The sequence below is a fragment of the Protopterus annectens genome, chromosome 10.part0 (assembly GCF_019279795.1).
Source record: "Protopterus annectens isolate FY-2018-M chromosome 10.part0, PAN1.0, whole genome shotgun sequence".
Classification (NCBI taxonomy): domain Eukaryota; kingdom Metazoa; phylum Chordata; order Ceratodontiformes; family Protopteridae; genus Protopterus; species Protopterus annectens.
Genome location: NC_056744.1, coordinates 318,915,392 through 318,942,891, shown reverse-complemented (window position 1 = coordinate 318,942,891; position 27,500 = coordinate 318,915,392). Strand labels below are relative to the sequence as shown.

The window sequence follows — 27,500 nt, the reverse complement described above, 5'->3', positions numbered from 1 at the left end:
CCGACCCGGATGACTAATCCCATTAGCCTGACCAGCCTTATCTGCAAGGCCATGTAAAGATTCATCATGGACCTTATCAACCAGGACATAGACTTCCTTCATACTCTTAACCCAACCCAGTTTGGTTTCATCAAGGGTACGTCTTGCTTATTAAACCTGGTGCACTTCTTTGAGACAATCAGCAAAGCCTTTAATGAGCGTAAAGCAGTATACACTACCTATCTGGATTTTGCCAAGGCATTTGACACAGTTCCCCACTCAGGGTTCATTGGGAAGCTCTCCCAGCTGGGTATCAGCTCATTCTTCACTAGATGGGTGGTAAACTGCTCACTGATAGAACGGACACTGTTAAAGTTGGGGGAATCCACCTCGACCAGTAAACTAGTTACCAGCGGTGCACCACAAAGATCTGTACTGGGCCCTCTACTGTTTGGAATTTATTTTTCTGAAGTCCAGTCAAAAGTTGATGGCCCTGTGGGTTACTAAGTTTGCAGACGACTGTAAACCAGGATCCATCCTAGTCCCCCAATGACATCATCAAATTACACAAGGGACTGACACAGATAAATGATTGGTGTCGGGGCTGTTGACTGAAACTAAATGCAAAAAATGCCTCATTATCTATTTTGGCAGAGAAGTAGCCTGCGCTAGTTATGATCTAGACAGTGCCTCTCTAAGCTCAAACACAGTAGTGCGTGACTTGGGAACACAGGTCAATAGCAATCTAAACTTTGATTACCATGTGTCCACAGTAGTAAGGAAAGCCTTCTACACTGCCCATCTCATAAATCAGGGCATCACATCCAAGACCAGGGAGGTCATCATTACTCCTCTGTTCCAGTCCCTTATCAGACCACTAATCGAGTACAACACTCCCTTCTGTATGTACTTCACCGAACACCTGCCACAGCTGGAGAGACCATAGAGGTTTCTAACCAAAAGAATTTAGGGCTTGCAAGATGTTACCTACATGGAAAGACTGAAAGCCCTGTCACTGTACACTGCATCATACAGGCTGCTGAGAGATGACCTGTGCCTGGCCTACAGAGCAGTCACTGTCCCTGCCCTAATGGAAATGCTGCACATCCAAAAATTAGATGGGTCAAGAGTCACTTGCTCCAGAGATCTCAACCTGCCTTGTAACATTAATAGAACTTGCACAAGAGAACTACTCAAGCGCAACTTTGACAATTGGATGGGAAGCCACAAATTCACCCTGAAGGTGGCACCTATGGCCCTCAGGAACATGGGCACTCTGTGCTGATCATAGTATTGCTGTACAACTGACCAACTAAGGTCAACTAGGGTACTCTAGGCTTGTAAAGGCCATAGGGCCATTAGCCTAGTAACCTATGAACCTATAAAGAAAACAAACCTAGCTAGTAAAGTCCATCTCTTATTCTATATCCTACTGTTTATTTCATTTGCAGGCATACAGTTCTCCTTAAGCTGTCTTTGTACTTCCACAGCTGGAGCCATGTTGTCAGCTTCTGTCTTTCTCCTGTTTTTTTTCTTACTGCAGTGTTCTTTACTCATTCCAAGACTCATTCCAAGATCAGTTTATCTTTTTTCCTTTTAGCTTGCCCCTTCCCTCTTTTTTTTCCTGTAGTAGTCTCTTTTGAAAAATTATGTAATTTTCTGTTGTGTTTTTTGAATGAGCAATGTTATCTTTCTCTGTAATCCATTTATTATGCAGTCAAGTGAGCTTTAAAGACTTGCAGGTAGGTGCATGTGTGCGTGCGCGTGTGCCTGCCTTCTGTGAAGGTTAGGTGCCGGGCTGGCAACTCGACACCGTAAAAACTCTACTGCCAATCGATAGTGGACCGGTGAGCTGCTGTGGTGATAACTGGGAAAAGCCGAAAGACGAGACATAAAGCAGTGTCCTTTTTAGTATATTTTCTCTCTATATTGTAGATATTAATCAATGCATTTTTTTTTCTTCTTTTTTTGCTTTGAACATATTATTCTGAACTTCCAAGTTGTCATAAGTAGGAACATGTTTAATAGGGGCCAAGTGATCTTTCCTTTCCTAAACATGTTCTCTTTGCACTTTGGGCCGATAAGATAAATCAGTATTAGGCAGTCATTAATGTATGTAACAGTAGTTTTCCAGGCTTTGGCAACTGCACAGCTACAATAATCTTCGGTAAATTTATATTTATTGATATTAATATTAATAATAATAATAAGCAAATCATCCAACTTTTGATATGAGGAACCTCCAGTCTCCCGTGTTATCAGGTGTTACCTATGTATGTATACACATATAATATTTAGTACACTGGGCAAGATACATGTGCTTCAGGAAATTGTTGATGTGCATTTAAATCCATTATTAGCTGAAAGCAACTAATTTTAAAAGAAAAATAAAATTAGCAATAACAGATTTCAAAGAAATTAAAATAGTTGGTAATTTAAGTCGAACTGAGTGAGGAAATCACACAAACAATATGCATATAAATTTTAAATTAAGTACACTGAGATGACCCTGTATAAGGGGAAGTAATTTGTGAAGTAGTCATTTATTCCCTTCTTCTAACAAACAGTTAACATAAGAAGTAAAAACAAATATAAATCAAAATAAAATTTCTCTTACCAAGTGATGGCACATTAAATCATAGTCTAAGACCGAATGGCTCCACATAAGCTTTGGAGCTGGTCTCCTCTCTTACCCTTTTAACACTGGTCTGTTACTCCTCCATAAAAGTCCAGCACTAATTAAATTTCCATATAGGTCAAAACATAAAGCCCTTGGCTATACTTGGGTATGTAAGGCCTGGCTTTGTGGTATACTTTCCTCCTTCATCCTCCATTAGATATTCACTACCCGTTGGGATATATTTACTTTTTTGCAGGAAGAGGCCTGCTTTAACAGAAATACAGTTTCTGTTGTGGAGCACACTGTTTCTACTGGTAGTCAGCCCTGCCACACACACTTCTGCATTGCAAGCCTATATTTCAAAGACTGTCTCTGTCTTCCTCTGAGATTTCTTCATGAAACACCTGGGTGTTAATAACAGTGTAATCGCATAAAACATACAAGACTGCAATTTTAAATCAAGAGCTTCCAGTTCATCTCACTTCCGTATGCTTTAACTGTTAGCATAGAATTGCAGCAAAGGCATGTTGCAACTGAAAAAAATTATGGGTGAAATGCTTGTGTTTTTTTTTTTTTCTGATTTCATGACTGCTCCAGAGGGAAGTGTTTGGGGTCTTTATTGTATTTTGCACAATGACTAGAAGTTAAAAACAGTATTCTTAGTGTAAACCAGGTTGTAGTGACATTACTAGCATTCTCTGTTTAACCAGATTGTAGTGACATTTTTAACATTCTCACTGTAGCCAGGGTGTAGTGACATTACAAACAATCTCCCTGTAACCACGTTGTAGTGACATTACTAACATTCTCAGTAAAGAATGGGTTGTAGTGCCATTACCAACATTCTCAGTGTATCTAGGTTGCAGTGACATTACTAACATTCTCGGTATAGAACGAGTTGTAGTGACATTACTAACATTCTCCGTGTAGAACGGGTTGTAGTGACATTACTAGCATTCTCAATGCAACCAGGGTGTAGTGACATTATTAGCATTCTCACTGTAAACCAGGTTTTAGTGGCATTACTAACATTCTCAGTGTAACCATGTTGTAATGATATTACTAGCATTCACAGTGTAACCGGGTTGTGGTGACATTATGAACATTCTCAATGTAAACCAGGTTGTAGTGATATTTGTAACATTCTGTGTAAACCATGTTGCAGTGACATTACTAGCAGTCTCAGTGTAAACCATATTGTACTGACATTACTAGCATTCTCAGTGTAAACCAGGGTGTAGTGACATTACTAGCAGTCTCAGTGTAAACCATATTGTAGTGACATTACTAGCATTCTCAGTATAAACCAGGGTGTAGTGACATTACTAGCAGTCTCGTTGTAAACCTGGTTGTAGCGACATTACTAGCATTCTCAGTGTAAACCAGGGTGTAGTGACATTTCTAGCAGTCTCAGTGTAAACCTGGTTGTAGTGACATTACTAGCAGTCTCAGTGTAAACCCGGTTGTAGTGACATTACTAGCATTCCCAGTGCTGAATGGGTTGTAGTGACATTACGAACATTCTCAGTGTAGAACAGGTTGTAGTGACATTACTAGCATTCTTAGTGTAGAATTACTATAATTCTCAGTGTAGAACGGGTTGTAGTGATATTACTAACATTCTCACTGTAACCACGTAGTGACATTACTAGCATTCTCAGTGTAAACCAGGGTGTAGTGACATTACTAACATTCTCAGTGTTGAACGGGTTTTAGTGACATTACTAACTTTGTCAGTGTAGAACGGATTGTAGTGACATTACTAAAATTCTCAGTGTAGAACAGGTTGTATTGACATTACTAGCATTCTTAGTGTAACCAGGTTGTAGAGACATTACTAGCATTTTCAGTGTAAACCAGGTGGTAGTGACATTACTAGCTGTAAGCTGTTTTGTATGTGCTTTTTGAAAGAATATATTTATTTTCTTTTCAAACATGTACTGCTGTGGTACCATTACATTCTGTGTTGCCAAAATATTTGGATAATTTGGAGTGGTTAAATTCCTTTGTTTACTCCTATTTGTTATTTTTTTGGTTTTTGAACACTTCTCTTTCTTGTTATGCTCCTTGAATGATTACTTCCGTAATGTTTTGGATTATGTGAATGCCCACCAGTTAATTTTTGAAATCATGCTTTTTTTCTTGTTGGTATTCTTTTGTTACAGAGAATAGATGCAGGTGGTGGTGGCTGTCCCTACACAGCTCATATTGTCACTGTCCTGCTACAGATTGCTTAAATTTTGTTTCATATGCATTTGGGTTTAATTTTCCTAAATGTTTTTATTTTGCCTGCTCTTATTTTTGTATGATTATTAGCAGTAAAGCTGTGTTTTTGTGCCGTTGCTATCCAAATCTAAGGGTATGTTATTCAATTAAGCCGCATATTTCTTTTCATGAAATGCAGACCACATCTCAGCCACTATGTTGTAGTGACATTACTAGCATTCTCAGTGTAACCAGATTGTAGTGACATTATTAACATTTTCACTGTAACCAGGGTGTAGTGACATTAACATTCTCACTGTTGCCAAGGGTGTAGTGACATTACTAACATTCTCAGTATAGAATGGGTTGTAGTGACATTACTGACATTCTCAGTGTAGAATGGGTTATAGTGATATTACTAAGATTCTCAATGTAGAACGGGTTGTAGTGACATTAACAATTTCAGTGTAACCAGGTTGTAGTGACATTACTAACATTCTCAGTGTAGAATGGGTTGTAGTGACATTACTAGCATTCTCCATGTAAACTAGGTTGAAATGACATTACTAGCATTCTCAGTGTAAACCAGGGTGTAGTGACATTAACATTCTCAGTGTAACCAGGATGTAGTGACATTACTAGCATTCTCACTGTAACCAGGGTGTAGTGATATTACTAACATTCTCAGTGTAGAACAGGTTGTATTGACATTACCAGCATTCTCCATGTAACCAGGGTGTAGTGACATTACAAACATGCTCAGTGTAGAATGGGTTGTAGTGACATTACTAACATTCTCAGTGTAGAATGGGTTGTAGTGACATTACCAGCATTCTCATTGTAAACCAGGGTTTAGTGACATTACTAGCATTCTCAGTGTAAACCAGGGTTTAGTGACATTACTAGCATTCTCAGTGTAACCAGGGTGTAGTGACATTACTAACATTCTCAGTGTAAACCAGGTTGTAGTGACATTACTAACATTCTCAGTGTAACCAGGGTGTAGTGACATTACTAGTATTTTCAGTGTAACCAGGGTGTGCTGACATTACTAGCATTCTCAGTGTAACCAGGTTGTAGTGACATTACTGACACTCTCACCGTAACTATGTTGTAGTGACATTGCTAGCATTCTCATTGTAACCAGATTGTAGTGACGCTATTAACATTCTCACTGTAGCCAAGATGTAGTGACATTACAAACAATCTCCCTGTAACCACATTGTAGTGACATTACTAACATTCTCAGTGTAGAATGGGTTGTAGTGATATTACTAACATTCTCAGTGTAGAATGGGTTGTAGTGATATTACTAACATTCTCAGTGTAGAACAGGTTGTATTGACATTACTAGCATTCTCCATGTAACCAGGGTGTAGTGACATTACTAACAATTCTCAGTGTAGAATGGGTTGTAGTGACATATTACTAGCATTCTCAGTGTAGAATGGGTTGTAATGACATTACTAGCATTCTCCATGTAAACTAGGTTGAAATGACATTACTAGCATTCGTAAACCAGGGTGTAGTGACATTATTAACATTCTCAGTGTAACCAGGATGTAGTGACATTACTAGCATTCTCACTGTAACCAGGGTGTAGTGACATTACTAACACTCTCAGTGTAGAACGGGTTGTAGTGACATTACTAACATTCTCCGTGTAAACCAGGGTTTAGTGACATTACTAGCATTCTCAGTGTAACCAGGGTGTAGTGACATTACTAATATTTTCAGTGTAAACCAGGTTGTAGTGACATTACTAACATTCTCAGTGTAACCAGGGTGTGGTGACATTACTAGTATTTTCAGTGTAACCAGGGTGTGTTGACATTACTAGCATTCTCAGTGTAACCAGGTTGTAGTGACATTACTGACATTCTCGCCATAACTATGTTGTAGTGACATTACTAGCATTCTCAGTCTAACCAGATTGTAGTGACATTATTAACATTCTCAGTGTAACCAGGATGTAGTGACATTACTAACAATCTCCCTGTAACCACGTTGTAGTGACATTACTAGCATTCTCAGTGTAGAATGGGTTGTAGTGACATTACTATCATTCTCTGTGTAGAATGGGTTGTAGTGACATTGCCAACATTCTCAATGTAGAATGGGTTGTAGTGATATTAACATTTTCAGTGTAACCAGGTTGTAGTGACATTACTAACATTCTCACTGTAACCAGGGTGTAGTGAGATTACTAACATTCTCAGTGTAGAATGGGTTGTAGTGACATTACTAGCATTCTCAGTGTAGAATGGGTTGTAGTGACATTACTAGCATTCTCCATGTAGACTAGGTTGAAATGATATTACTATAGCATTCTCAGTGTAACCAGGATGTAGTGACATTACTAACATTCTCACTGTAACCAGGGTGTAGTGACATTACTAACATTCTCAGTGTAGAATGGGTTGCAGTGACATTACAAACATTCTCAGTGTAGAACTGGTTGTAGTGACATTACTAGCATTCTCAGTGTAGAATGGGTTGTAGTGACATTACTAGCATTCTCCATGTAGACTAGGTTGAAATGATATTACTATAGCATTCTCAGTGTAACCAGGATGTAGTGACATTACTAGCATTCTCACTGTAACCAGGGTGTAGTGACATTACTAACATTCTCAGTGTAGAACGGGTTGTAGTGACATTACTAACATTCTCAGTGTAGAATGGGTTGTAGTGACATCACTAGCATTCTCCGTGTAAACCAGGGTGTAGTGACATTACTAGCATTCTCCGTGTAAACCAGGGTTTAGTGACATTACTAGCATTCTCCGTGTAAACCAGGGTTTAGTGACATTACTAGCATTCTCAGTGTAACCAGGGTGTAGTGACATTACTAGCATTCTTAGTGTAACCACGTTGTAGTGACATTACTAGCATTCTCAGTGTAGAACGGGTTGTAGTGACATTAATAACACTCTCACTGTAACCAGGGTGTAGTGACATTACTAACCTTCTCAGTGTAGAATGGGTTGTAGTGACATTACTAGTATTCTCAGTGTAGAATGGGTTGTAGTGACATTACTAACTTTCTCAGTGTAGAATAGGTTGTATTGACATTACTAGCATTCTTAGTGTAGAACATATTGTAATGACATTACTAACATTCTCAGTGTGGAACGGGTTGTAGTGACATTACTAACATTCTCAGTGTAGAACGGGTTGTGACATTACTAATATTCTCAGTGTAGGACAGGTTGCAGTGACATTACTGACATTCTCCATGTAATCCTGGGTGTAGTGACATTACTAGCATTCTCAGCGTAGAACAGGTTGTAGTGACATTACTAGCATTTTCATTATAGAATGGTTTGTAGTGACATTAACATTCTCTGTGTAGAACGGGTTGTAGTGACATTAACATTCTCTGTGTAGAACGGGTTGTAGTGACATTAACATTCTCTGTGTAGAACGGGTTGTAGTGACATTACTAACATTCTCTGTGTAGAACGGGTTGTAGTGACATTACTAACATTCTCAGTGTAAACCAGGTTGTAGTGACATTACTAGCATTCTCAGTGTAAACCAGGTTGTAGTGACATTACTAGCATTCTCAGTGTAAACCAGGTTGTAGTGACATTACTAGCATTCTCAGTGTAACCAGGGTGTAGTGACATTACTAGCATTCTTAGTGTAACCAGGGTTTAGTGACATTACTAACATTCTCCGTGTGGAACAGGTTGTATTGACATTACTAGCATTCTTAGTGTAGAACGGGTTGTAGTGACATTACTAGCATTCTCAATGTAGAACGGGTTGTAGTGACATTACTAACATTCTCAGTGTAGAACAGGTTGCAGTGACATTACTAACATTCTCTGTGTAATCCTGGGTGTAGTGACATTACTAACATTCTCAGTGTAGAACGGGTTGTAGTGACATTACTAACATTCTCAGTAAAACCAGGGTGTAGTGACATTACTAACATTCTCCATGTAAACTAGGGTGTAGTGACATTACTAACATTCTCCGTGTAAACTAGGGTGTAGTGACATTACTAACATTCTTGGTGTAGAACAAGTTGCAGTGACATTACTATCATTCTCAGTGTAGAACAGGTTGTGGTGACATTACTAACATTCTAAGTGTAAAACAGGTTGCAGTGACATTACCAACATTCTCATTGTAAATCTGGTTGTAGTGACATTACCAACATTCTCAGTGTTTCTAGGTTTCAGTGACATTACTAACATTCTCAGTGTAGAACGGGTTGTAGTGACATTACTAACATTCTCAGTGTAGAACGGGTTGTAGTGACATTACTAACATTCTCAGTATAGAAAGAGTTGTAGTGATATTACTAACATTCTCAGTGTAGAACGGGTTGTAGTGACATTACTAACATTCTCAGTGTAGAACGGGTTGTAGGGACATTACTACTAGCATTCTCAGTGTACAACTGGTTGTAGTGACATTACTAGCATTCTCACTGCAACCAGGGTGTAGTGACATTACTAGCATTCTCGCTGTAAACCAGGTTTTAGTGACATTACTAACATTCTCAGTGTAACCATGTTGTAGTGATATTACTAGCATTCTTAGTGTAACCGGGTTGTGGTTACATTATGAACATTCTCAGTGTAAACCAGGTTGTAGAGATATTTGTAACATTCTCAGTGTAAATCATGTTGCAGTGACATTACTAGCAGTCTCAGTGTAAACCATGTTTCAGTGACATTACTAGCAGTCTCAGTGTAAACCATGTTGTAGTGACATTACTAGCATTCTCAGTGTAAACCAGGGTGCAGTGATGTTACTAGCAGTCTCAGTGTAAACCATGTTATAGTGATATTACTAGCATTCTCAGTGTAAACCAGGGTGTAGTGACATTACTAACATTCTCAGTATAGAACGGGTTGTAGTGACATTACTAACATTCTCAGTGTAGAACGGGTTGTAGTGACATTACTAACATTCTCAGTGTAGAACGGGTTGTAGTGACATTACTACTAGCATTCTCAGTGTACAACTGGTTGTAGTGACATTACTAGCATTCTCACTGCAACCAGGGTGTAGTGACATTACTAGCATTCTCACTGTAAACCAGGTTTTAGTGACAACATTCTCAGTGTAACCATGTTGTAGTGATATTACTAGCATTCTTAGTGTAACCGGGTTGTGGTTACATTATGAACATTCTCAGTGTAAACCAGGTTGTAGAGATATTTGTAACATTCTCAGTGTAAATCATGTTGCAGTGACATTACTAGCAGTCTCAGTGTAAACCATGTTGCAGTGACATTACTAGCAGTCTCCGTGTAAACCATGTTGTAGTGACATTACTAGCATTCTCAGTGTAAACCAGGGTGCAGTGATGTTACTAGCAGTCTCAGTGTAAACCATGTTATAGTGATATTACTAGCATTCTCAGTGTAAACCAGGGTGTAGTGACATTAACATTCTCAGTATAGAAAGAGTTGTAGTGACATTACTAACATTCTCAGTGTAGAACGGGTTGTAGTGACATTACTAACATTCTCAGTGTAGAACGGGTTGTAGGGACATTACTACTAGCATTCTCAGTGTACAACTGGTTGTAGTGACATTACTAGCATTCTCACTGCAACCAGGGTGTAGTGACATTACTAGCATTCTCACTGTAAACCAGGTTTTAGTGACATTACTAACATTCTCAGTGTAACCATGTTGTAGTGATATTACTAGCATTCTTAGTGTAACCGGGTTGTGGTGACATTATGAACATTCTCAGTGTAAACTAGGTTGTAGAGATATTTGTAACATTCTCAGTGTAAACCATGTTGCAGTGACATTACTAGCAGTCTCAGTGTAAACCATGTTGTAGTGACATTACTAGCATTCTCAGTGTAAACCAGGGTGCAGTGATGTTACTAGCAGTCTCAGTGTAAACTATGTTATAGTGATATTACTAGCATTCTCAGTGTAAACCAGGGTGTAGTGACATTACTAACATTCTCAGTGTAGAACAGGTTGTAGTGACATTACTAACATTCTCAGTGTAGAACAGGTTGTAGTGACATTACTAACATTCTCAGTGTAGAACAGGTTGTAGTGACATTACTAACATTCTCAGTGTAGAACAGGTTGTAGTGACATTACTAACATTCTCAGTGTAGAACAGGTTGTAGTGACATTACTAACATTCTCAGTGTAGAACAGGTTGTAGTGACATTACTAACATTCTCTGTGTAGAATGGGTTGTAGTGACATTACTAACATTCTTAGTGTAGAACAGGTTGCAGTGACATTACTATCATTCTCAGTGTAGAACGGGTTGTAGTGATATTACTAACATTCTCACTGTAACCACATAGTGACATTACCAGCATTCTCTGTGTAAACCAGGGTGTAGTGACATTACTAACATTCTCTGTGTAAACCAGGGTGTAGTGACAATACTAACATTCTCTGTGTAGAACGGGTTGTAGTGACATTACTAGCATTGTCAGGTTAGAATAGGTTGTAGTGACATTACTAACATTCTCTGTGCAGAATGGGTTGTAGTGACATTACTAACATTCTCCGTGTAAGCCACGGTGTAGTGACATTACTAACATTCTTAGTGTAACAAGGTTGTAGTGACATTACTAGCATTTTAAGTGTAAACCAGGTGGTAGTGACATTTTGTATGTGCTTTTTGAAAGAATATATTTATTTTCTTTTCAAACATGTACTGCTGTAGTACTATTACATTCTGTGTTGCCAAGATATTTGGATAATTTGGAGTGGTTAAATTCCTTTGTTTACTCCTATTTGTTATTTTTTTGGTTTTTGAACACTTCTCTTTCTTGTTATGCTCCTTGAATGATTTATTCCGTAATGTTTTGGATTATGTGAATGCCCACCAATTAATTTTTGAAATCATGCTTTTTTTCTTGTTGGTATTCTTTTGTTACAGAGAATAGATGCAGGTGGTGGTGGCTGTCCCTACACAGCTCATATTGTCACTGTCCTGCTACAGATTGCTTAAATTTTGTTTCATATGCATTTGGGTTTAATTTTCCTAAATGTTTTTATTTTGCCTGCTCTTATTTTTGTATGATTATTAGCAGTAAAGCTGTGTTTTTGTGCAGTTGCTATCCAAATCTAAGGGTATGTTATTCAATTAAGCTGCATATTTCTTTTTCTGAAATGCAGACCACATCTCAACCACATGAAGTTGTCTTTTTTTTTTGTCTTATAAAAGGTTTCCATTATTTTATCAGTAAGCTGTTTTATGGCATTTGGCTCCTTTCCATTTCTCTTCATTTCTTTGTTTTGGCTTTTGCTGCCTGTCTGGTTTGGATTAATTATCAATCATTAATTTCTGATTGTTATTATCTCAGTTTGAGTGCCTATCTGTATTTTATTTATCAGTGTAGAACACTAATCTAAGTGGACATTTTTTCAGACTCAACTCAGGGAGGTACAAAATGAAACCAGCACAATAGACCATAGCCAGGGCTTGATGTCTGCAGTAGACTGTCTTACCCCATGAAGTCTTGCAGTGGATATTTGTGAAGTGTTGGATATCCCTGGGAAATCATTCACCAGGTGTACTTGTACTGCAAAGTGGAAATGATGGTTCTTTTTATGCTTAGAAGTATTCCTACACCTGTGTTTGTAAACTTACAAATTTGTTTTAACCTACATTAGGTGTCTGTGTTGTCTGCTCTGTCTGCACATTTTGAAGTTGTGGACGGAGAAGTTTGGCCTAGCATAGACTGATTAACGAGTTTTTTTGAAGAAGGTCCACCGTTTTGTATTCAGTGGAAAACACTTTCCTTGTGACGTGAACTTCATAACTGGAGGACATTTGTCCTTTTGCTGACTGGCTAGTCTCTTTTGAACTTCATTTTTAGGACAATCTCCTGTGCATTAGCTGTTCCATCAGATAGATTTTAGAATTCAGTGCTTTTATTTGTAGGGTATCATGTTTGTATCTTGGCAGGGACCAAGTTTCCTTTGGAAGGAAGCAGGGATGTGCCCTAGAAGTGAATTTGGAGTGGTTGCTGAATAAGAATGTGCTTTGTCCATGTTTCTTTTTGGTGACCTGGGGGAGTGTGGGGAGGGGTCTGTATATCCATGATCTATATAAATGGCTGCTATATTGCATAGGTGCTTGAATTCAGGAATGCAGGCCAGGCTGTTTTGCTTGCACTGGGTAAGGAGCTCTTGGGAGTTGTTGGACTTTGTAAATGGTTTGACTGCTATTGTCTTTTCCTGTTATGCAGCCAGTTGGCATTTGGACAACATGGTGAAGGACCATTCATTTAGGTGCAACTGCTTTCAGTGAGAGAACACTATAAAAACGTTCATTGTGGAGACTTGCGCAACAGACTGTCCTTGTTGCACACTTTTAACAAACAATGCTGTGCTATTCCTTGGAGTCCACCTTTCTGTGATTCTTCTGTACTTAAGGATTGGCCTTCTGAAGCTTTTCCTTCATTTAAAGTTTAGTTCTTGGTTTTGTAGGCACTTTTGGTGTTCTTCCTGAACATAGGAAGTTCATGTATATGAGGTATAATGGGTATGCAAATACTAGTCACAGATAGTTAATCATAGAGTGTGCCCTCAGCATTGCCCACTTACCCTTCTACAGTTCACCAACCTGCTCAATTTGAAGGGTCATGCCTTGCAGTTCTGGGATAGGCTGCTATTTAACTTTAATCTTCCCTTTTCATGTACTTGTGATTTTCATCATGCAAACACAGTTCAACTATTTGTGGAATTCTGAGCTGGATAGGGTGGGGCTGTGTGCACCCTTTTAGTCTGGTGCATCTTGACATGTTTGTAGGGGGCACCTGTTATCAGGATTTTGAAGATAAGTTGATATGGTAATTACTTACATAGGTCTTATTTCTTTTGTGTAGGACCATTGTGGGCATTGCTTAAAACTTTAGCAATAAAGTACTTTGTTTTGTTATTAAACATTCTGTTGTAAAATTATGGTATCACAAAACTAGGGACTAATTTCACTGCATTGTTCTTTACTTTTCCCTTGTTTGCTGCAGGTGAGGTAAAAGGCCTACCTTCAGACCGTGAAGGAATAGCGCTGTTGTTCTACAAACGAAGATAGTGCCTTTTAGATGAAAACCAGCAACGCGATGTCGCAGGAGTCTTTGCTGAAAGAAATCAGCCAGTGGAATGAGGAGATGTGCCAGTCTGAGCTGGAGTCTGCTTTGCCTAAGGTGGTCATATCCTTTCCTTGCACGTGTCCCTGAGGAGATGTGCCAGTCTGAGCTGGAGTCTGCTTTGCCTAAGCTAGTCATATCCTTTCCTTGCACGTGTCCCTGAGGAGATGTGCCAGTCTGAGCTGGAGTCTGCTTTGCCTAAACTGGTCATATCCTTTCCTTGCACGTGTCCCTGAGGAGATGTGCCAGTCTGAGCTGGAGTCTGCTTTACCTAAGCTGGTCATACCCTTTCCTTGCACGTGTCCCTGAGGAGATGTGCCAGTCTGAACTGGAGTCTGCTTTGCCTAAGCTGGTCATATCCTTTCCTTGCACGTGTCCCTGAGGAGATGTGCCAGTCTGAACTGGAGTCTGCTTTGCCTAAACAAGTCATATCCTTTCTTTGCATCTGTCCCTGAGGAGATGTGCCAGTCTGAACTGAGTTTGCTTTGCCTAAGCTGGTCATATCCTTTCCTTGCACGTGTCCCTGAGGAGATGTGCCAGTCTGAACTGTAGTCTGCTTTGCCTAAGCTAGTCATATCCTTTCCTTGCATGTGTCCCTGAGGAGATGTGCCAGTCTGAACTGTAGTCTGCTTTGCCTAAGCTGGTCATATCCTTTCCTTGCATGTGTCCCTGAGATGTGCCAGTCTGAACTGGAGTCTGCTTTGCCTAAGCTAGTCCTATCCTTTCCTTGCATGTGTCCCTGTTTGTATTGCAGAATTGCACAGAGCTTACTAGGATTGGATTCTGCAGAAATGGAAGACAGGTTCAATTCAGATATTTTTCTTTTGGTATGCAAGATAACAGCTTACAAGTTCAAAAGTCAGGTGAATAAACTCTGTCATACATTTAATTCTGAAAGACTGTTTCAACATGAAATACAGATCATGGTAAAAAAAAAATATAATTGCCGTTTCTTTATATCTAGTGTAGAAAACAACTGTGTCCTTTTTAAAACCAGTATATGCGTTTGCTGGATGTGTAGCATAAGTAATGCATATGTAGGTAGTGTTTGCTTTATGTAGCATCTGTGTTGTGCAGGCAGTGCAGCATGAATGTCATAAAGAGAAATGAATTGTTATACAGAGTGGACTGAAAGGGAGTGGGTTCAGTAGAAGGCTGTGTGACACAGAGAGCGCAGAGTGTAACTGGAGCGAAGGTTGTGCATTTAGTATTTTAATGAGTAAATGTTGTAAATGGGGAGTGGGTTCAGCATAAGGCTGTGTGTGATACAATAAGCACAGCGTAACTGGAGTGTTGGCTGTGCATTTATCATTTTAATGAGTAAATATAAATGGGGTGGGGTTCAGCAGAAGGCTGTGTGTGATACAATAAGCACAGAGTAACTGGAGTGATGGCAGTGCATTTTGGATTTTAATACGTGAATGTAAATGGGGAGTGGCATTCAGCAGAAGGCTGTGTGTGATACAGTAAGCACAGTGTAACTGGAGTGATGGCTGTGCATTTATCATTTTAATGAGTAAATGTTGTAAATGGGGTGGGGTTCAGCAATAGGTTGTGTGTGATACAATAAGCAATGTGTAACTGGAGTGATGGCTGTGCATTTAGTATTTTAATGAGTGAAGGTTGTAAATGGGGTGGGGTTCAGCAGAAGGCTGTGTGTGATACAATAAGCACAGAGTGTAACTGGAGCGATGGCTGTGCGTTTAGTATTTTAATACATGAATGTTGTAAATGGGGAGTGGGGTTCAGCAGAAGGTTGTGTTTGATACAATAAGCCCAGAGAGTAACTGGATTGATGGCTGTGTATTTAGCATTTTAATGAGTTGTTGTTGTTTGTCTTTCGGCTTTTTCCCGGTAAGGGGTCGCCACAGCGGAACTCCGGTCCGCTAATGATTGGCAGAGTTTTTACGAAACGCCGAGGTGCCAGCTCGACACCCAACCTTCAACGAAGGCATGCCCATTTACGCACGCATGTCTTTCGAACGCTACCCATCCATGGGGAGGACATGCAGACTCCACACACAAGGCACTCCGAATCCAAGCCGAGAATGGAATGGGAGAACCTTTTGCTGTGAGGTAACAACGCTACCGCCGTATAAATGTTGTAAATAGGGTGGGCTTCAGCAGAAGGCTGTGCGTGATACAGTAAGCACAGTGTAACTGGAGTGATGGCTGTGCATTTAGCATTTTAATGAGTGAATGTTGTAAATGGGGTGGGGTTCAGCAGCAGACTGTGTGATGCAATAAGCACGGAGTTTAACTGGAGTGGTGGCTGTGCATTTAGCATTTTAATGAGTGAATGTTGTAAATGGGTGGGGTTCAGCAGAAGGCTGTGTGTGATATAATAAGTACAGAGAATAACTGGAGTGATGGCTGTGCATTTAGGATTTTAATACGTGAATGTAAATGGGGAGTGGGGTTCAGAAGTAGGCTGTACGTGATACAGTAAGCACAGTGTAACTGGAGTGATGGCTGTGCATTTATTTTAATGAGTGAATGTTGTAAATGGGGAGTGGGGTTCAGCCGAATGCTGTGTGAGACTCTATGAGCACAGAGTGTAACTGGAGTGATGGCTTTGCATTAGGATTTTAATGAGTAAAGTTTGTAAATGGGGTGGGGTTCAGCAGAAGGCTGTGTGTGATACAATAAGCACAGAGTGTAACTGGAGTGATGGCTGTGCATTTATCATTTTAATGAGTAAATATAAATGGGGTGGGGTTCAGCAGAAGGCTGTGTGTGATACAATAAGCACAGAGTAACTGGAGTGATGGTAGTGCATTTAGGATTTTAATACGTGAATGTAAATAGGGAGTGGCGTTCAGCAGAAGGCTGTGTGTGATACAGTAAGCACAGTGTAACTGGAGTGATGGCTGTGCATTTATCATTTTAATGAGTAAATGTTGTAAATGGGGTGGGGTTCAGCAATAGGTTGTGTGTGATACAATAAGCAGTGTGTAACTGGAGTGATGGCTGTGCATTTAGCATTTTAATGAGTAAATGTTGTAAATGGGGTGGGATTCAGCAGGAGGCTTTGTGTGATACAATAAGCACAGAGTGTAACTGGAGTGATGGCTGTGCATTTGGCATTTTAATGAGTAAATAAAAATGGGGTGGGGTTCAGCAGAAGGCTGTGCGTGATACAGTAAGCACAGTGTAACTGGAGTGATGGCTGTGCATTTAGCATTTTAATGAGTGAATGTTGTAAATGGGGTGGGGTTCAGCAGAAGGCTGTGTGTGATACAATAGGCACAGTAACTGGAGTGATGGCTGTGCATTTATCATTTTAATGAGTAAATGTTGTAAATGGGGTGGGGTTCAGCAGCAGACTGTGTGATACAATAAGCACGGAGTTTAACTGGAGTGATGGCTGTGCATTTAGCATTTTAATGAGTGAATGTTGTAAATGGGTGGGGTTCAGCAGAAGGCTGTGTGTGATATAATAAGTACAGAGAATAACTGGAGTGATGGCTGTGCATTTAGGATTTTAATACGTGAATGTAAATGGGGAGTGGGGTTCAGAAGTAGGCTGTACGTGATACAGTAAGCACAGTGTAACTGGAGTGATGGCTGTGCATTTATTTTAATGAGTGAATGTTGTAAATGGGGAGTGGGGTTCAGCCGAATGCTGTGTGAGACTCAATGAGCACAGAGTGTAACTGGAGTGATGGCTTTGCATTAGGATTTTAATGAGTAAAGTTTGTAAATGGGGTGGGGTTCAGCAGAAGGCTGTGTGTGATACAATAAGCACAGAGTGTAACTGGAGTGATGGCTGTGCATTTATCATTTTAATGAGTAAATATAAATGGGGTGGGGTTCAGCAGAAGGCTGTGTGTGATACAATAAGCACAGAGTAACTGGAGTGATGGCAGTGCATTTAGGGTTTTAATACGTGAATGTAAATGGGGAGTGGCGTTCAGCAGAAGGCTGTGTGTGATACAGTAAGCACAGTGTAACTGGAGTGATGGCTGTGCATTTATCATTTTAATGAGTAAATGTTGTAAATGGGGTGGGGTTCAGCAATAGGTTGTGTGTGATACAATAAGCGGTGTGTAACTGGAGTGATGGCTGTGCATTTAGCATTTTAATGAGTAAATGTTGTAAATGGGGTGGGATTCAGCAGGAGGCTGTGTGTGATACAATAAGCACAGAGTGTAACTGGAGTATTGGCTGTGCATTTAGCATTTTAATGAGTTGTTGTGTCTTTCGGCTTTTCCCGGTTAGGGGTTGCCACAGCGGAACTCCGGTCCGCTAATGATTGGTAGCTGATTTCTACGTGCCGAGTTACCAGCCCTGATGCACAACCTTCAACGAAGGTATGCCCATTCACGCATGTCTCCACGCAGAAGACGCTCTAGATGAGAATCGAACTGGACAGCGTCTTACTGTGAGGTGACAACGCTATCGCAGCACCACCACCACCGCAGTTAGCATTTTAATGAGTGAATGTTGTAAATGGGGTGGCATTCAGCAGAAGGCTGTGCGTGATACAATAAGCACAGAGTGTAACGAGTGATGGCTGTGCATTTAGCATTTTAATGAGTGAATGTTGTAAATGGGGTGGGGTTCAGCAGAAAGCTGTGTGTGATACAATAAGCACAGACTTTAACGAGTGATGGCTGTGCGTGTTTAGCATTTTAATGACTAAATGTTGTGAATGGGGTGGGGTTCAGCAGAAGGCTGTGCGTGATACAGTAAGCACAGTGTAACTGGAGTGATGGCTGTGCATTTATCATTTTAATGAGTAAATGGGGTGGGGTTCAGCAGAAGGCTGTGCGTGATACAATAAGCACAGAGTGTAACTGGAGTGTTGGCTGTGCATTTCGGATTTTAATACGAGAATATTGTAAATGGGGAGCGGAGTTCAGCAGAAAGCTGTGTGTGATACAATAAGCACAGAGTGTAACTGGAGTGATGGCTGTGCATTTATTATTTTAATGAGTAAATATTGTAAATGGGGTGGGGTTCAGCAGAAGGTTGTGCATGACACAATAAGCACATTGTCTGGAATAGTATCTAATGGATGGTCCGTTTTGGTAAATGTTGAAAAGGTACGTGGCAGACAAAATGAAAAATCATTTGTTTTTGTGCTTATTGGTAAAAACATATATTAAATGGGTTTGTATGGTATTAGTTATGATATTCTGGAGCTTTGTTCTGTTTTACTATGTAATAATCCTTTCTGTGATGTTGGAGTGTTAGATGGTAGTGCATGTGGTACACTCTGGGTGTGGAAGGTGTTGCATGGTAGTGCATGTGGTACAGTCGTGTGGGGGGGCAGAAGGTGTTGCATGGTAGTGCATGTGGTAAACGAGTGGGGGGGGCAGAAGGTGTTGCATGGTAGTGCATGTGGAGTGGGAGGGAAGAAGGTGTTGCATGGTAGTGCATGTGGTACACTGGGGGGAGGTGGAAGGTGTTGCATGGTAGTGCATGTGGTACACTGGGGAGGTGGAAGGTGTTGCATGGTAGTGCATGTGGTACACTCGGGTGGTGGAAGGTGTTGCATGGTAGTGCATGTGGTACAGTCCTGGGCGTGGAAGTTGTTGTATGGTAGTGCATGTGGTACAGTCCGGGGCGTGGAAGGTGTTGCATGGTAGTGCATGCGGTATACTCGGGGGGGGCATGGTAGTGCATGTGGTACACTCTGGGGGTGGAAGGTGTTGCATGGTAGTGCATGTGGTGCACTCTGGGGGTGCATGGTTGTGCATGTGGTACACTCGGGAGGGGGTGTAAGGTGTTGCATGGTAGTGCATGTGGTGCACTCGGGGGGGCAGAAGATGTTGGATGGTAGTGCATGTGGTGCACTCGGGGGTGTGGAAGGTATTGCATGGTAGTGCATGTGGTGCACTGGGGGTGTATGTGGAAGGTGTTGCATGGTAGTGCATGTGGTACACTCGGGTGGGGGGGGTGGAAGGTGTTGCATGGTAGTGCATGTGGTACACTCGAGTGGGGGGGTTGGAAGGTGTTGCATGGTAGTGCATGTGGTACACTCTGTGGGGGCGGAAGGTGTTGCATGGTAGTGCATGTGGTACACTTGGGGGGGGGCGGAAGGTGTTGCATGGTAGTGCATGTGGTACACTGGGGAGGTGGAAGGTGTTGTATGGTAGTGCATGTGGTACACTGGGGAGGTGGAAGGTGTTGTATGGTAGTGCATGTGGTACACTGGGGAGGTGGAAGGTGTTGCATGGTTGTGCATGTGTCACACTTAGGGGGTGGGGGGCGGTAAGTGTTGCATGGTAGTGCATGTGGTACACTTACGGAGTGGGGTGTGGAAGGGTTTGCATGGTAGTGCATGTAGTACACTCTGCGAGGGGTGGAAGATGTTGCATGACAGTGCATGTGATACACTTGGAGGTGGAAAGAAGAGTGAGGGGCATTAATAAGTTATTTAACCACCCTTTTAAAGAAATGACAGAAGCATGGAGACCTTTGACCAGGGACCTGAAATTACATCAGGTACTGTTACTTCATAGGATGACTGCTGAAGTACAGCCAGGTATTGCCATGATATGAAATGCTGGGATGTGTGATGGGGTGAGCCAGGGCATACAAGGGGTGCTGGTGGAGCAAGAGGTCCCCAAGTTCTGGCGTGCTGCACAGTGCTTGGCATACTTGGCACATTTTGTGTAGGCTATCATAATTGTGTTCTGAATCCTTTTAGCTTTATATTAAAAAAAAAATAAAAAAAAAAAGAAGAAAATGAACTGCATGTAATGTTAAGCTGAGTATGAAATTGACTCCTAGCCAGGATTGTTTTTCCTTAACGTAGCTTACTCCATGTATCAGTGTTGCAGTGGCTGGGCAGAACATATTCGTAAGTACTGTATCTGTAGAAAGTGCTTGTATTTCAGCAGTTATGTTGACATGTTCACTGCTACTGTTTCTGGAGGGATGACCTTGTTGGATACAGCCTTGTAGAGATTTAGTATACATAATGGTGAGAGATGAATAAAAGATATTTTGTTTGCATATAAAATGAGTATAGTACTACTAGTGCACTGGTTTTGCAGTGTCATTATTACCTATACACTGGCAGCCAAGAATGGCATGCTGTCACCTACTCCACACTGGCAGCCAGGATGGTATGCTGTCACTGTCACCTGCTCCACACTGGCAGTCAAGGATGGTATGCCATCGCGGTCTCCTGCTCCCCACTGGCAGCCAGGGACGCTACGCTGTCGCCTGCTCCACACTGGAAGCCAGGGATGGTATGCTGTCACTGTCGCCCGCTCCACACTGGCAGCCAGGGATGGTACGCTGTCGCCCGCTCCACACTGGCAGCCAGGGATGGTACGCTGTCGCCCGCTCCACACTGGCAGCCAGGGATGGTACGCTGTCGCCCGCTCCACACTGGCAGCCAGGGATGGTACGCTGTCGCCCGCTCCACACTGGCAGCCAGGGATGGTACGCTGTCGCCCGCTCCACACTGGCAGCCAGGGATGGTACGCTGTCACCCGCTCCACACTGGCAGCCAGGGATGGTACGCTGTCACCCGCTCCACACTGGCAGCCAGGGACGGGACGCTGTCGCCTGCTCCACACTGGCAGCCAGGGACGGGACGCTGTCGCCTGCTCCACACTGGCAGCCAGGGACGGGGCGCTGTCGCCTGCTCCACACTGGCAGCCAGGGACGGGACGCTGTCGCCTGCTCCACACTGGCAGCCAGGGACGGGACGCTGTCGCCTGCTCCACACTGGCAGCCAGGGACGGGACGCTGTCGCCTGCTCCACACTGGCAGCCAGGGGCGGGACGCTGTCGCCTGCTCCACACTGGCAGCCAGGGGCGGGACGCTGTCGCCTGCTCCACACTGGCAGCCAGGGGCGGGACGCTGTCGCCTGCTCCACACTGGCAGCCAGGGGCGGGACGCTGTCGCCTGCTCCACACTGGCAGCCAGGGCGGACGCTGTCGCCTGCTCCACACTGGCAGCCAGGGCGGGACGCTGTCGCCTGCTCCACACTGGCAGCCAGGGCGGGACGCTGTCGCCTGCTCCACACTGGCAGCCAGGGCGGACGCTGTCGCCTGCTCCACACTGGCAGCCAGGGGCGGACGCTGTCGCCTGCTCCACACTGGCTGCCAGGGGCGGGGCGCTGTCGCCTGCTCCACACTGGCAGCCAGGGCGGACGCTGTCGCCTGCTCCACACTGGCAGCCAGGGGCGGGACGCTGTCGCCTGCTCCACACTGGCAGCCAGGGGCGGACGCTGTCGCCTGCTCCACACTGGCAGCCAGGGACCGGACCCTGTCGCCTGCTCCACACTGGAAGCCAGGGGACGCTGTCGCCTGCTCCACACTGGCAGCCAGGGGCGGACGCTGTCGCCTGCTCCACACTGGCAGCCAGGGCGGGACGCTGTCGCCTGCTCCACACTGGCAGCCAGGGGCGGACGCTGTCGCCTGCTCCACACTGGCAGCCAGGGGCGGGACGCTGTCGCCTGCTCCACACTGGCAGCCAGGGGCGGGACGCTGTCGCCTGCTCCACACTGGCAGCCAGGGGCGGGACGCTGTCGCCTGCTCCACACTGGCAGCCAGGGGCGGGACGCTGTCGCCTGCTCCACACTGGCAGCCAGGGCGGACGCTGTCGCCTGCTCCACACTGGCAGCCAGGGACGGGACGCTGTCGCCTGCTCCACACTGGCAGCCAGGGACGGGACGCTGTCGCCTGCTCCACACTGGCAGCCAGGGGCGGGACGCTGTCGCCTGCTCCACACTGGCAGCCAGGGGCGGGACGCTGTCGCCTGCTCCACACTGGCAGCCAGGGACGGGGCGCTGTCGCCTGCTCCACACTGGCAGCCAGGGACGGGGCGCTGTCGCCTGCTCCACACTGGCAGCCAGGGACGGGGCGCTGTCGCCTGCTCCACACTGGCAGCCAGGGACGGGGCGCTGTCGCCTGCTCCACACTGGCAGCCAGGGACGGGACGCTGTCGCCTGCTCCACACTGGCAGCCAGGGACGGGGCGCTGTCGCCTGCTCCACACTGGCAGCCAGGGACGGGCGCTGTCGCCTGCTCCACACTGGCAGCCAGGGACGGGGCGCTGTCGCCTGCTCCACACTGGCAGCCAGGGACGGGGCGCTGTCGCCTGCTCCACACTGGCAGCCAGGGACGGGGCGCTGTCGCCTGCTCCACACTGGCAGCCAGGGGCGGGCGCTGTCGCCTGCTCCACACTGGCAGCCAGGGACGGGCGCTGTCGCCTGCTCCACACTGGCAGCCAGGACGGGCGCTGTCGCCTGCTCCACACTGGCAGCCAGGACGGGCGCTGTCGCCTGCTCCACACTGGCAGCCAGGGACGGGGCGCTGTCGCCTGCTCCACACTGGCAGCCAGGGACGGGGCGCTGTCGCCTGCTCCACACTGGCAGCCAGGGACGGGGCGCTGTCGCCTGCTCCACACTGGCAGCCAGGGGCGGTATGCTGTCGCCTGCTCCACACTGGCAGCCAGGGGCGGTATGCTGTCGCCTGCTCCACACTGGCAGCCAGGGGCGGTATGCTGTCGCCTGCTCCACACTGGCAGCCAGGGGCGGTATGCTGTCGCCTGCTCACACTGGCAGCCAGGGCGGTATGCTGTCGCCTGCTCCACACTGGCAGCCAGGGCGTATGCTGTCGCCTGCTCCACACTGGCAGCCAGGGGCGGTATGCTGTCGCCTGCTCCACACTGGCAGCCAGGGGCGGTATGCTGTCGCCTGCTCCACACTGGCAGCCAGGGGCGGTATGCTGTCGCCTGCTCCACACTGGCAGCCAGGGGCGGTATGCTGTCGCCTGCTCCACACTGGCAGCCAGGGGCGGTATGCTGTCGCCTGCTCCACACTGGCAGCCAGGGGCGGTATGCTGTCGCCTGCTCCACACTGGCAGCCAGGGGCGGTATGCTGTCGCCTGCTCCACACTGGCAGCCAGGGGCGGTATGCTGTCGCCTGCTCCACACTGGCAGCCAGGGCGGTATGCTGTCGCCTGCTCCACACTGGCAGCCAGGGCGGTATGCTGTCGCCTGCTCCACACTGGCAGCCAGGGGCGGTATGCTGTCGCCTGCTCCACACTGGCAGCCAGGGGCGGTATGCTGTCGCCTGCTCCACACTGGCAGCCAGGGGCGGTATGCTGTCGCCTGCTCCACACTGGCAGCCAGGGGCGGTATGCTGTCGCCTGCTCCACACTGGCAGCCAGGGGCGGTATGCTGTCGCCTGCTCCACACTGGCAGCCAGGGGCGGTATGCTGTCGCCTGCTCCACACTGGCAGCCAGGGGCGGTATGCTGTCGCCTGCTCCACACTGGCAGCCAGGGGCGGTATGCTGTCGCCTGCTCCACACAGGTGACTTGAGGAAGTAAACCGTAGGGAACAGAAGAACAAAGATTCAAAAGCAATGTTTTTAGATAAGGAGGACAATAACTTAGCAATAGCATCAGCACTTCCGCCTCCCTTGCCAAAACATGAAGCAAGTGAACAGGTTAGAAGATAGAGATATTATGAAACTAAAACTGACTAAAATTAGAGATCACATCGGGACCAGATCCCGAACAAAGGCAGGTAATTTAGAAGAAGGCATCGAGTTATGGCAAATGGTTAAGAATTCACGATCTATAGGTGAGGAAGAAGAAATATGCCCACTTATAGAAGTACCCAATCCTCAGGCAGGTCAAGACCATCAGGACCCAACTATTTTAGTGTATAGACCTTGGACTCTGGAAGATATCCGGAAAGCCACTGAGGGAATTCCACATCCAAAAGTATCTATCCCGGTTAACAAATGTAAATAAATAAATAAAATAAACAAGTTAACTTTAGAAAATTCTCAGAATATTTACAAGGAATGAGGTTGAGTTATAACTTAAACAGAGAAGAGATAGAAACAGTAGTTAGATTATAGGGCCAGATTGGTACATGATTAGTGGGAACTGGAATCCCCGTGACGCTGCACAAAGACCCCTCCACATAGCAGCGCAGAATTAGACACCAGAGTAAAAGGTCTTACAGACCGCATCTCTGAAAAATGGAAACCTTGGGCAAACTGGACTTGCATTAATCAATGCCTCCAACAAGAAGGTGAAACAATTGACTGGCACTATGCCAGATTGTTAGAATGTTTTAATAACCACTGTGGAATGCAGGTTCCTGAAGATCAAACACAATATTCCCCATATGAACAGCAGTTAAAGAATGCATTTTTAAAGGGCAGTAGTGCACCTATAAGCACTTTTATTACGAAACACATGGCAGGCCATCATACAAGCAGGTTACAATCATTACTTGAATATGCTAGGCATGCCGAAAGGCATTTTAATAGCAAAAAGAAAAAGAAAGCTGAAGTATTTTCTGTAGAAGATGGAGGAGAAGTTTATGTAGTACAGTCCGGGAAAAAGGGCAAGAAAAACACACAGGGAAACAAACAATCTGATCAACGATCAGAGGACTTCGAAGGGTGAAAGAAAAGGGGGGAATGTTTTAAATGCGGTAAAAAGGGACATTTGGCAAGGGATTGCAAGAAAAACAAGAAGGCAACAACGGAAGACAAGGAGGGTGAGGACTGACTATATGGTAGTCAGGAATCACTAGAAGGGACTAGCGAAGAAAGGACAAATGAGAATGTGATAGAGGGAGTAGAGGAAGTGCAGGAAGTTAGTGACAATGAAGAAAATGAGATATTAGACCTAGCTTTATTGAGCTTGGAGCTCTATTTAGCAGGCATGAAACCAGAAGTTAAACTCTTGGTGGAAGGGAGGGAAGTCAAATTCTTGTGCGACTCAGGGGCATCACGAACCCTGATACATCCCTCCAAACTGCCAGAGAACACAGAGTCACCTGATTACATATTGGTCAAAGCAGCTAATGGACAGCTGTATCGAGAGCCTCTCTCCCGTTACATTGTAATAACTGATCCAGTTTCAGGATTGATACAGAAAAGCAAAATTGTAGTATCTGCAAAATGCCCAGTAAACCTCTTGGGCAGAGACCTCATGCAGCTATTTGGTATAGCAGTACTCCCAACCATGCAGGGTATGGAAGCACAGCGACAAACTAATACCTTTGTAGTGCAGTCGGAGGATGAAATGTTTTATTGGTACAGCCAGGACTTGGTTACGACTGGTCCTGGGACTGTGACCAAAGAGTTAATGGATGTAGCCATCAGCAAGTTCACCTCCCTTGACATTGATAAGCAACACCTGTTACACTGTACCCTGTATTACTGTAACACACCAGGACCTGATAAGGAATATGAGCAAGAATTATTCAAGAATCATGCATACAGATTGATGTTGCGTAACCTGTACTGGGACACAGAAGAGAACAGTGTAGCCAGCTGTTCATTGCCCCAGGAGTTCTTTGCACTTTATAAATCTAATCGATTACCATATGTTAGCTTAACCAAAAACAGAAATATAGAATGGGCAGACCTAGGAGAAAAAGTCACGAGATGGGGAAAACAGACAGAATTAGAACTGTCAGAACAGGGAATACAAGTACAAAAGTTGAATTGGATAACTCAGACCAACCCAGCTGTGCACTTGCAGTCTAGTGAGGACAGCTGATTGACACTCCTATTAAAGAAGGAAGAAAATGCCTTACGAAATATACTAGAGACACTCTGGTCAACAGGGAAATCAGATGTAGGACTCATTCATACAGCGGGACTAGTTACTGTCATGCCAAAGTCAGCATTCAGACCACAAAAAAGACAGTATCCCTTAAGAAAAGATGCAGAGGCAGGGATAAAGCCTATTATAGCAGCCTTACTTAAAGGAGGGTTACTAGTAGAATCTCCCGATTCACCATGTAACACACCCTTATTTCCAGTTAAAAAGGCCAATGGAGAATGGCGTATGGTCCAGGATTTACAAGCCGTAAATGATGCAGTAATACCAAGGGCACCCATGGTGCCAGACCCACACACCCTGTTGAATGATTTGAAACCTCAACAAAAGTATTTTTCTGTGGTAGACATCAGCAATGCGTTATTTTCGATACTGATACACCCTGATGGCCAGTATTGGTTTGCATTCACATTTCAGGGGGCAAGGTATACATATACCCGACTACCACAGGGATATTGTGAAAGTCCAACGATATTCTCACAAGAAATGGCAAGCAACTTGGCAGGATTCACCCCACCAAGAGGCAGTCAGATTTTACTTTGTTGATGACATCTTGCTGGCGGCCCCCACCCAGCAGGATTGTAGAAAAGATACCATAGCACGATTTTTAGCTGCTGAGGCACATAAGGTAAACAAAAATAAACTGCAGCTTTGGAAAAAACAAGTCAAATACCTAGGATATGCAATATCCAAGGAAGGTAGAACATTAGATGAGGACAGAAAAATAGAAATTTTGCAAGCACCAAAACCCACCACCAAGAAGGAAATGATGTCCTTCCTGGGTGCAACTAATTTTTGCCGGAGCTGGATTCCAAACTATGCCTTGGAATCTGCACCTCTGACTGACCTTTATATATAAGAAGCCTATGGCAGCACAGGATTTGTTACAATGGACACCAGAGGCAGAATCTGCCTTCTGTAAACTAAAGCAGTTAATAGCGTCCTCATTAGTTCTGGGATTACCAAACTACCATAAACGTTTTTTTCCAAACTGTAGATTGTAAACAGGGTTACATGACATCAGTGTT

The 27,500-nt window shown here is 44.3% G+C and overlaps 1 protein-coding gene across 1 annotated transcript in view; it reads left to right on the top strand.

The window, feature by feature from the left end:
- The window catches only part of CCHR10.PART0H1orf112 (chromosome chr10.part0 C1orf112 homolog), a 2,885,111-nt gene that overhangs the window by 16,711 nt on the left and 2,840,900 nt on the right, over nt 1-27,500 (top strand). The window contains exons 2-3 of the mRNA XM_044086752.1: nt 13,792-13,974; nt 20,683-20,722. Of these exons, the coding sequence (XP_043942687.1) occupies nt 13,867-13,974; nt 20,683-20,722 (148 nt within the window). The 5' untranslated portion in view covers nt 13,792-13,866. The remainder of the gene's footprint in view (nt 1-13,791; nt 13,975-20,682; nt 20,723-27,500) is intronic.